At 39.0% G+C, this 12043-nt stretch overlaps 1 protein-coding gene across 3 annotated transcripts in view; it reads left to right on the top strand.

Annotated features, from left to right (window-relative positions):
- LOC112684070 (mushroom body large-type Kenyon cell-specific protein 1-like) overlaps positions 1-9923 on the top strand; it is a 43743-nt gene extending 33820 nt beyond the window's left edge. For 2 of the 3 annotated variants that reach the window (XM_025555373.1, XM_025555372.1), the window contains exons 2-4: positions 695-882; positions 3825-4645; positions 6712-9923. In XM_025555373.1, the coding sequence (XP_025411158.1) occupies positions 721-882; positions 3825-4645; positions 6712-9355 (3627 nt within the window). In that variant the 5' untranslated portion in view covers positions 695-720 and the 3' untranslated portion in view covers positions 9356-9923. Of the gene's footprint in view, positions 1-684; positions 883-3824; positions 4646-6711 lie in introns of those variants that run through there. The other variant, XM_025555370.1, reaches the window with a different exon arrangement.
- The last annotated feature ends 2120 nt before the right edge of the window (positions 9924-12043 follow it).

The raw sequence follows: 12043 nt of genomic DNA, 5'->3' as shown, positions 1-12043 counted from the left end.
GACATAAATTTTTGTTTTCAATCAGCTGATATAGGTATTATAAAAAAATATCCATTCGTCAAATGTTAAATAGAATTACACATGGATACAATACGTATTAGAATTAATCAAACAAAATGTAATTTCGAAAGACTTCGTTGAAACAATACTACCGTTTGACTAATGCATGTATAATATAAACATATATATATTCATATATATGTGTGTGTGTGTGTGTGTTTATATTATTGTAATAATTTGCTGGTGGCAATTAGGTCTCTCAATATTTAATATAGTATGTGTTATGTAAATGTGTGCATTGAATATATTACATACATAATTATAATCCTGTTATGGCTATTTTTGATTTTGACGATATTAATAAAATTATTTTTTTCCTCACATCATTCTTTCACGGTGCACATTAATTGTTTCCATATGCCGTTAAATATAAGATTGATAGCATTTTGTAACAATAACAAATCTGCTTAGATTAAATAAGATTTCTGAAACATTTCAATATAATATAATAAAAGATAATATGATTACATAAAATATAGAATAATTTGTTTTCTATTTATGGAAACTTATGTTTGTCGCTCAAAGTGCATTTTATTGTTAGAGTAAATGGTTTTTGTTGTTCGTTACACACGAGTGCTAATGATGGACCCGTTGCTTGTCTAAAACTTAATCTATATCGTACTTATGTCCATAGGGTTAGAAAGGATCGCTGAAGAGTTAATGGGAAGAAGAAAATGGCACCAGTATCAAGATATTTTAACCAAAAACTATTTACTGGAAGAAGAATTGATGGACCGGAGAGAATGGGTTCCCGTAAAATCTTTTAATTCATGTGATGTGAACACAGACCTAAGTGTAGCGGATCAGTTACCTGCAGAGCTGGTAAATTAATATGGATATACAATAGCAATAGTAAACACGTTTTATAATATAATAATGTAATTAATCCAGTGTACATATTGTACATATAATAATACAATAGATCAGCGTTCAATGGCTTACCGTCGTAACCAATAAGAATAATTTATATCATATACCTATTATATATATCACATTTTTGTCGTTGTGTGGAAATTTATAATTTTTTAGTGCAACGCTTACCTTTTAAACACCATAACTCGAAACCACTAGTCAGTGCCGCCGTAAGCTTTTGCGAGGCCCTAGGCAAAAGCAGTAAAATCCCTTACACATAAAAATATCTAGCTATTCTAAATTAACAGCCCCCGAGTAAGTGCGAGGCCCTAGGCAACTGTCTAGGTTTCCTACCAGTTAACGACGGTACTGACACTTGTCAATTTTCAAATTACCTCCGTTTTGCGTGGTAGTATATACCATTTTATAAAAATGATTTTCCCCTTTATTAGGTTAGGTACTGTTATCAAGAAATTCTTATTATTCATGGTCGTATTTTTATTTATTGTTTATTTTTCATAAACCATAAAAAACCAGAATAATACGTAACAAAAGAAAATTTTTGCATTTTATTATTTATTTTCATTCACGTATATTGAATATAAATGCATACACAAGTGACATACCTTTCAATATGTAAAATTTAGACATTGTAAAATAAAAATCGGTTATATAGTTTTTTTAATTTTTTATTTTACATCAAGATAATACACGATCTGTATGTAGGCCACAATATGTGGTTTAGAATAATAAATGTACATTTTAAAAAGCCCATTTAAAACACTTGACTGGGAATGAATTTTATTCAATATTTTTATTTCGTATAACCAATAACTGTAATATAATAGTGATATTATTAAATACGTGTGGGTTTCAGTACGCACGATCACCATGGTATATGAATGAATTGTACATTGCTACACTATTTGATATTTGTGTTCGTCAAAATCAACGATAATGTGATATAGAATATTTATGAGTACCCTAATACGAGTATTGTAAAAAAAAGTATAATTTCATGAGCACATTATTGTGGTTTTGCTACTACATATATATATATATATACACTTAAATACAACCGAACCTATTATAATTTATTCTAAATTGAATTATTTAATCTAATTAAATTTAGTATTTCTATTTCGTGTATCCTTGACAGTTGACACTCGTTGGCTGTATCGATTGATGGCATTAAATCATAATTCATTTGGACGCTTATATTAAACGTGGCTGTATATTATGACGATAGGTTAGGCCGTGGTTGCAGGTTTATACATAGTTCAGTCTAATGAATCCATTCTATATCAATTTAATTTTACTTTGGTACACAAATATTATTGGTGTAATTGAGTTCGTCAGGCAATGGGCACCTACTTAACCTAATGCACTTTAATGGTTTTATGTAACGTAAGTGCACTATAATAGGACCACGGTGTGTTTATATATTTATACATGCATATGTATAGATAATATTAATAACCTATAAACTGTATAACCTACATATGTATCTATAGTTATGTTGTTTAAAATTATTGAATAAATTATTTTTTCGTACGGTAGAAACTAATGAACATCACTTATATCTATGACTGAAGCGAATCTAAAATCAGTATTTAGACATACTGTACATCAATATTATTAATTTAAATATTTATAATACACGTGTACATAATCAATAGTCTAAATTCACTTTATGCATGCATATTTTTCATTCGTATTTATTTGTTTTTCGGCTTACATTAAAATCGAAAGTAAGGAGAATACGTACAAATGCGGAAGTAGAAATTATCAACGAAAACCCTAATGTGTGGGCGTGTACGATACTACCCTAATCTATAATTGTATATACTACTATTCTATTATTAAAACAATATATTTATATAATCGTATATATTATAGAAGTCATTGCACGAATTTTTCTTTTCTGAACATTCACATTTGTCACATACATAGATTATTTTAAAAAATACGAAACACGTATCTTTTCTCTGCGTTCATATTAATTAATACTACAAATATAGTGCATTTCTACATGAGTGTAGTACAATATATTCCATCGATCTCCTTTATATTTTTTTATTTATTTTTTTGATTCCAAGTGAAATTACGAATGTATTGGTTTTACTGTGTTATGATTTTTAGCTTATGCCTGTGTACACGATTTCGGAAGATTAATGATTGATTGCTCTGACAATCACCAAATAAAAAATAAAATATAGGAAATGGGTTCTAGTTGATATTTAGAGGAAGGTCACATTTGTTGAATTTCTCAACAGTTTTCCGATTAAATGGGAAAAACTGACGAAAATTTATAAAAAAAAAAAGGCAAAATTTACTGTATACCGATTTTTCATAAAATAAATTAGCGTTTTCTTTGTAATCCAAAAACAAGTAATCGTAAAAACATTCAATTTTCACTGAATGTTTATATTTCCATTTTTATAGATGATATAGTTTATAAAAAAAAAAAAATGTATGTGTCATTTATGAATTCGTCCCGCGATTCGCATCATTCTTATACCGACTAGCAATAAATGCAATCTATCTGCTGGTTTTTTCGATATTTTCCTTATCGCTCACTGCAACTGCAAATTTCGACCGATTTCACGGGCTTGACTTTTACGAGCTCTATAGTTTCGTAATAACGTAGAATAATCTTCAAAAATATTATTCACTATCATCTCGTTGTAAAACGAAACACGCATCGTGTTGTTATGATTTGTTCGTCAAAAACATAGGGCGCACCACGTCCGCGTGCAACGTGCATGCATGTGCAACGACGCGTTGGACCGTCTTCGACATAGCGCCTGGCGCGTCGCATGACGATTTCGTTTGTCGTCGTCGGCGCTTGTTGTCATTGTTGTTAATGTTGTTGCGATCCCTCGACATTACAGTGTCTGTTGTGTTCGCAGGAGCCATCGTCTGAAACGGGAAGCTTGAGCGGCGGCAGTCGCAGCGCAGAGAGTCCGGAACCGGAGCCGGGCAGACGGCCGTCGTCCACTCCGCCACCGGCGGCTTCAGAGCCGTATCGCGCCGATGACCGGTCGCCACCACCGCCACTGCTGCTGCTCCCCAACGCCTCATCCGCGGCCGCAGCCGCAATGGCAGCAGTCGCGTCGCTGAACAACTCGTCTCCCTCGTCGGCGACCGCAGCACCGGCGGCGGCCGGACCTCCATCGCCTGGCGCGTTGGACGCTGCGGCCGCGGCCGCCGGCCTGCCCAGATGGCTGCTGGCCGCCGCCACGCTGAGGCTGCAAGAGACCACGGCCGCCGCAGCCGCTGCCGCCGCAGCCGCAGCATCAGCTGCCGCGGCCGCAGCCGCTGCGTCCGCAAGCGGCAGGTCACCGGCCGACCCACACCACCACCGCCACGGCCAGCCGCAGCACCACCACCAACAGCCGCTCGACCAGCCGCTCGATCTCAGCGCCAAGAGCAGCAGCAGCAATAGTAACAGCAATAGCAACAACAATAACAACAACGGCTCGGCGACGGGCAACGCGTCATCTTCGTCCGCGACGTCCACACCGACGTGCCCGAGCGCTTCGTCCACGCCGTCGTCCGAGCTGAAAAACGTGGCCAACGCGGCCGCCGTCAACCCGTTCACGCCAGATCTCATAGCTACGGACATGATGAACAAACTTCACAACCTAATACCGAGCCCGTCCACGTTCCTACCGCACCAATCGCTCAATGCAAACCCGTCGCTCAACGCCGGCAACCGGAACGTGTTTAAGTGAGTGCTGTTACGTGTTTTTTTTATTCATAGCGACGATATTCTACAGCTTAGGCTGGGCTCACAGGGGTTTAGTACTTGGCTGAGTCGCCAAAGCAAGTTGCTTCATTTTTCTTTTTGTGAAAATATCCACATAATAATCAGTCAGTAATACTTTATTAGTAACAAATATTGTAATACTTTTGCAGGTATGCAGTTACAATAATCTGATATAACCTAACTATTGAATATAAGTCGAATGTGTTAAACATTTATTTATAATCAGAAATATTTTTTTTTTCTAATAATACTATAAAAATACTTAATCTTATCACAAGTTAAGACAAAGAAAAACTTAACTAAAACAACTTTTAATACAAATTTATCAAAAAATATTATAATAATGATAAAATTACATTGACTTTGGTACTGCTACATTCCTACAAAGCTCATCGGTAGAATGAACAATAATCAATTTTACTATATTATGTTTAGACACGCACTACACGCAATTTAGTACTCGATTTAGCAACTTGCTTTGTGTCTCGGTCAAGTACGAAACCTGTGTTAACCCAGCTTTACACTGTGTATATGTACAGAAAAAATACAAATTAATTAAAAGAAAAAAAAGTTGTACATAGAATTGGGATACACTACGTACGAATATGGTGTAACCGAAAGAGTTAACGTCGTCTACGCACAACTTTTTGATCCGACGAATTTCGATGTAACATAATTTTAACGACCATCGAAATATCAGCACACTAATGATACTATAAATCATGGCGTCATTCAACGTAATTCATCCGAATCCTTTCCCTAATGTTACGTTTTCTTGTCAGAAATCCCAAAGTTTCGTTTATTAATAGTGTGTCCTGTTTGCGGAATCATCCAGTGATCGCATTGTAATAGTCACTATACTTGCAAGCAAGACATAACGAATACGAATACACGCATGTCTTAAATGAGATTTATGCCATTTATAAGTACGTTTCGGTTTTATGAGTTCGTAAATAAGCATGTGCGTGTGTTTCATGCAGACATCCGATCACTATTTTACGATGATAATATGGTCGGTTGTTTTATCCAATGTGTGCGGTCGTAGTGGGTACGAAAAGCACAAAGGCTATATATGATAAATACATATTATACGTTATTTTATGTATTTTTCGTATACAAATGCATTGACCAACAATGTTTACGAATCCGCGGTGAACATGTTTAGACGGTAAACCGAGAAAATGAATCGTATAACATTGTGTAGTAATTATAACCGTTTACAAAATTAGAACGTGCAGGATGGTAAATGAGGTAAGATCATTAATTTTAAATGGACAGGTGTGTATATGTGTGTGTGTTAAGGATAAACAAATGAACAACGGCACGACATAATTATCTTGGTAGATGGAACATGATAATAACGTTTCTGATGTTTGGTATGCACTCCACGTATGGAACTCAATCAAAGCAATACATGTAATCAGTAAATCCATCCTCATGAATGGCGTGCACATTATTAAATAACTAAGTGTATTTGCTTTTCACCGTATTAGGTTAACCTTGCATTTTAAATAACTCCTCACAAGTTGATATTTTCCATAAATTATGTTGACAGTACCTACACGGAATTTTTACGTGTACCTTAACCTTTAAGTGGGAATAGATACGCGCTTTGGGGTTTTACAGGTTCCAAAACATGAATACGCGTACAAACGCGGTACGGCCATAAAGCACACGCTTCATCGTCTAAATTTTAGACTTTCCTTTTAGACTCTAAAAGACCTGCTCTTAGAATTCTGTTCATTGTTTCAATAATACGATATATTAACCTAATCCAACCTAGGTACCTTAATAATAATGATTATTCTGATTTATTAAGTTTTAATTTGAAATATTTCAATACACGATCAAAAACACCGTTTGCGTGGAATCTCGTGAATATTTGTTATGTGTGTAAATTAAGGTTAATGAACGAAAACCTACGCTGCAACGCACATAAGGTTGCCGAACAGGACGATCTGGGGGAAAGAAATGTTTACAGCAAAAATTCGCTGTTTTTATTAAAACCAACATAATTTTTGGAATAGGTTGAAGACAACAAAACAAACCAGTCACATGGCCGGGAGGAAGACGTACACGGAGGACGAGCTGCAAGCCGCGCTCCGGGACATTCAGAGCGGTAAGCTGGGCACGAGGAGAGCGGCTGTCATATACGGTATCCCGAGGTCGACGCTCAGGAACAAGGTGTACAAACAACTGGCACTGGAACGGGACAGCGGTGGAGGTATCAGGGACGTGTCGGCTGGCGTGGATGACCCTGGTACAGTGGTCAGCGCCGAGCTGCTAGAAGAGGACGACGAGGACGACCGAGACACGACGTCCGCGGGTGAAGACGATTTCAGCAAATCGACAACGGACAACAGGGAGCACCACCAACAACACCACGTACACCAACCACCGCATCGCCAGCAGCAGCCGCAGCCGCAGCAGCAGTCGAACCGCGTCCCGCAACCCGCCTGCAGGCAGTCCGCGACGCCGTACATGACCATCGAAGAACTGATCCGGTTATCGACGGAACAGCAGCAGCAACAGCAGGCCGTGCCTTCCACGGAAACGCTCCGGTTGTTCCTGCAGCACTACACCAACAATAAACTGAGGACGGAATATCATCACGGCGGAGCGGACGGCACGGCGGATACCGTGCGGCGGTCACCATCTCCGTCGGCCGCCAGGTTGCCGCAACCACCCGTGACCGCGGACTTGTGGCCCGCAGCGGCCGCGGCCGCCGCAGCCGCCGTGGCGTTGGACCCGCAGCACATGGGCACGTACCTGGCGCAGCTGTTGTCCCAGTCGGTGGCGAACGCGTCGCCGTCAGCCGCGCTCGGCTCACCGCACTTACCCGCGCGCGACAGCCCGCCACCGCCACCGCAGCAGCAGCCGTCCCAGCACCAACAAGACTTTCTTAAAGAATTCACCGTCAAGGAGATGATGCGCAAGATGCTTGATGATGAGCAGCAGCGGTATGGTGTCAAGTCGTTGGACCCGAGACGGTGGCCGTCGAACGGGTGCAGCTCGTTCGAACCGATGGACACGGGTCGCAGCAACGACGACGACTCGAATCAGTCCGTCATACTGAAGGTTCCGCAGTATAAGCCGGTGCCCGGGGCCAAGGGGTCCGAATACGAAGCGGCCGGTGGCCGGGAACCGCGGTCCCCGGGACGCGCCAACAGCGTGCGGAGCGATACGTCCTCGCCGCCCTCGTCGTCCGGCGGCGGTGGTGGTGGTGGTGGTGGCAAACACTCGATCAACATGAGGGAAGTGATTGCAAAAAGCATCACGCATAAGTTCCAATCGGCGGCCGATCAGCCGCTGCCACCGCCTATACCCGCGGTCGAGTCATTCGCCCGCGCCTACCATCAGTACCAGCAACAGCACCAGCACCACCAGCAGCAGGGCATGCCCTCGGCCGTAGCCGCTGCTGCAGCCGTATTCGGGTCAGGCAGTCCCGTAATGGTCAGGAACCATAACAACAACAACCTGCTGGACGACTGTCGGAAACGGGTGCCCACGCCTACCAAGTCCGCGTCGGTCGTGACTAATTCGTCCAGTGGCGGCAGCGGCTTTCACGTGGGTGGCTCGTCGTCTTCGTCATCGTCCAATTCGGCGGCGGCGGCTGCGGCTGCTGCGGCCGCGGCGGCGGCGGCCGGTGGCAAGGGCACAAGACCGAAACGTGGCAAGTACCGGAACTACGACCGGGACAGCCTTGTGGAGGCAGTGCGCGCAGTGCAGCGGGGCGAGATGAGCGTGCACCGGGCCGGCTCGTACTACGGCGTGCCGCACTCGACGCTCGAGTACAAGGTCAAGGAGAGGCATCTGATGCGACCCAGGAAACGCGAGCCGAAGAACCCGCCATCCGCGTCTTCGGTGTCCTCCGTGGTCACCGAACAGGACCGGAAGAAATCGTCGTCTGACCTGCCGTCGTCGTCGGTCCGGTCAGCCGTAGATAAGGCATCGTCCACGACACCGCTAGCCGCCAAGCTCCCCACGCACGTGTTCCCGTCGCAACAGCCGCCGCCTCCGCCACAGCTGCAGGCGCCCAATGGGCTGAAGATGTTCGACGCCGGCGGCCCGGTAGGTCCATTCCAGCCGTCGTTCCCGTTCTGGGCCCCGAACCCGTTTCACGTTCCCATCGACTTTGCACGCGGCTCGGTGAGCTTCCCACCCATCTCGATGATGCAGCGCATGCCGGCCGAATCGCGATTGCATCATCATCACCAAGCAGCCGCGGCCATCGCCAGCCTTGGCAAAAACGCACGCGAGGTAGCCGAAAATCTGTACGACGGTACGGACAACGGCAGTTTCTTGGACGGCATCATACGGTCCAGCCTGGAAACTGGACTCAAGACGGCCGCCGCAGCGGCTAAGGCCCAGGCGGCCGTTAAGGGATCGTCCGGGGCCGGTGGCGACGACAGTCCGGAACGCATAGACGACCGGTCGCTAGCCGACGAGAACGGCACAGGCCTGTACGCTGAGGACCGTGCGGCAACGCCACAATCCTGCAGGGACTCTGCCACGGACAGCGATGGAGACGAGAAGCAGCAGCAGCCGCCGGGACCGGATTCGCCGGCCGGTCCGGAACAGCTGAACGATGCAGAACAAAACAAAGCTGTGGGCGACCGGACGTCGGATTTTTCGCCGGAACATGTGGCCGAAACGGAAAACGGCGACTAGACCATGGCACCGTAATGAGGTAATGAAACGATTCGTTTGTAATAAATAATTGGGAACAATTCGATTAAGTAATCATTCGCATATTAGTATAAATATGAATGTGAATAATAAGTGGTGTGTATGTATACACGTGACAGTATGTGTAAATTGTTGTACAGACTCTTTACGATCGACCATTAAGTTTATACTCATAGAATTAGACGAACGGTAGGTTTTTGTTTGTTTGTTTTGCATTTCATTTTATTTTTCGGTAACTTATTCTATAAAAAAAGAAAAAAAAATGTAATCGGTTAGTGCAATTTTTACTTAGAACATCATAATTCGTTAAATTGCTGATGGTAATGAAAACCAAACATTTGTTATCTAGCGGCGACTTTGTGATAAAAAAAAAAATTAAAAAAATGTTATATTCGTTTACGTTGTGTTTTTTCTTTTGTAATTTATGAAAAAAAAAATATTTACGTTTTCTAAAGTAAATTTTATTGCACTACGCCATAGTAGTTTAAATCTACAAATATTTTTGGTTGTAAAGGTTCACCCATATATTTTATTGTAAATAAGTAAAAAACTTCAATATATATATTATTATTATTATTATTATTATTATTATTATAGATATATGCATATAAATATATTGATTATAATATTATAAGCTCTTACGTATGTAGTACATATGATATTTAATCCAAAATAAATGGTAATTGATACACACGGACCAGAGGGATATGATATATTAGTATACATGTATATGTATACATATACCTTATTATATAATACATGTGTATTACATACATGAAAAAAACCGCATAGAAATGTTTGTGCCATAAAAATATGAATAGTAGTATGCGTGTACTAAAATATTTGATGGTCAAGCCCTTTGATACGGATGTTTAATTGATTAATTTTTAATCGCGTGTTCCATATGAACAAACATTTAATTTATTAAGTTTTATTCGTTTTATATACATAAGGTCATCGTTTTATTTATTTTTTTTTTAAATCCCTTCTATTTGTACATAAAAAAAAATTGAATAACTTTTAAGACTATTATTTTGTATTATTGTTCCTTTTAAATGTGTCTCGAGGAAAACCATAATTTACTTAACGAGCAAATGTTTAAAAATAAAACTTTATTGTTCGATTTACATAAGTTTATTATGAGAAAGTCTAATTATGTTTTGGTTTTTGATTTAATTATTTTAATTTTTTTTTTTTTTTTATACGAAAACTCTAATCATATCATTACGACTTTAGGTAGTTATTTTTTTCATATTTAAAGGAACGTTGTGCTTTGATTATACTCATTTGGCCGCTTTCAAATACGAGTATTAGGAATGATAATATCGATTTACATTCCAATAAACCACTAAACCCAAGCAAATATATTGTTTCCAGTTTTTCGTAAATTGTTTTAAATAAAAGACAGTTAAGCATTCCAAAATAAATATCGTAGTATTACGTACATTTATAGTATTTACTTGCATTTGTAATTTTCCTGGGGGGAGTTGAGTATAAAACAAAGCGTTACGGAACTCATGGATTTAATGTTGTATATTGTTATTGATATTAATATAATCAAATAATTTGTGTTCATTAAAAAAAAACATATTTTTAAAATATAGGCTATAAATATAGTCTTTTTTTAAATAAATTGATGTACCATGTTTTTTTCTAATTATTTTCTAAGTCTCAAACATCATGTAGTCCTAACTGTGTATTTCATGATAAAACAAAATATTTTTTTCTAATTTGTACCCTTTCGTTTTTAGCTATTACTTTTATTGAAATAATATGTAATACGATAATTATTGTATTATTATATTATTCTTATAATTATTATTATTATTATTATTATTATTATTATTATTATTATTACAACTTTCGAATTGTCGTTCATTTTACTCTGTACAAAAATATTATTTTTAATAATAATACAAACTTCTTTGAGGTCAATTTTTGTACTAATAAAATTGTTCTTTTTTATGATCATATAATTATATTTATTATTGTTGTATTATTATTTCATTACTTTACCGCTCTACTACTGTGGCTACAGTGTTTTCAGTGTACATCCAGCTTAAAGATGGACTATATAGTTGTTAAGTTGAAGTAATTATCAAATTCTTATTTAAACATTTAATTCTACTAACTGATAATAAAATAATATGGCAAAAAAGTTATCTTTTTAATTTCTCAAATGAGATACTCTGATCAGGATCCTATGTAGTATGTACTTATTTACATTTAATTTTTTTATTTATTCGTATTTGTTTTATGCGTCATTATGCATTATTAGCGCTACTAATAATCAAGATAAAATAACAACCGGCTATTATATTTTAGTAATAGAATCATAGAATGTTTAAACTAACTATAACAAAAATGTTAATTAAGTTTCAACAAACGTTTTATTCAAATCCTGTTAAGAATACTCGTTTAGTTCATTTTGCCCATCGTTGCTGATTATATTTGATAATAATTCTGGTAACTTGAATCAGAAACGAATGGTTTAGGTGATGGTTTTTTTTAAATATTTTAAAACTTATAATATTACATCGAATTTATCTAAAAATTTGTCGTAATTGTTCTTGAGAAACGCACTTAAAATATTATAAAAAATTAAAAGCATTACAAATGATATGTATATTGTACGATGACTACTCTACAACTTTATTTCACCGAATTAAG

Source organism: Sipha flava, unplaced genomic scaffold, assembly GCF_003268045.1.
Source record: "Sipha flava isolate LNK unplaced genomic scaffold, YSA_version1 240_pilon_pilon, whole genome shotgun sequence".
NCBI classification, from domain to species: Eukaryota; Metazoa; Arthropoda; class Insecta; order Hemiptera; family Aphididae; genus Sipha; species Sipha flava.
Note: the sequence above shows the minus strand (reverse complement) of the source record. Positions and strands in the feature narration are given on the sequence as shown.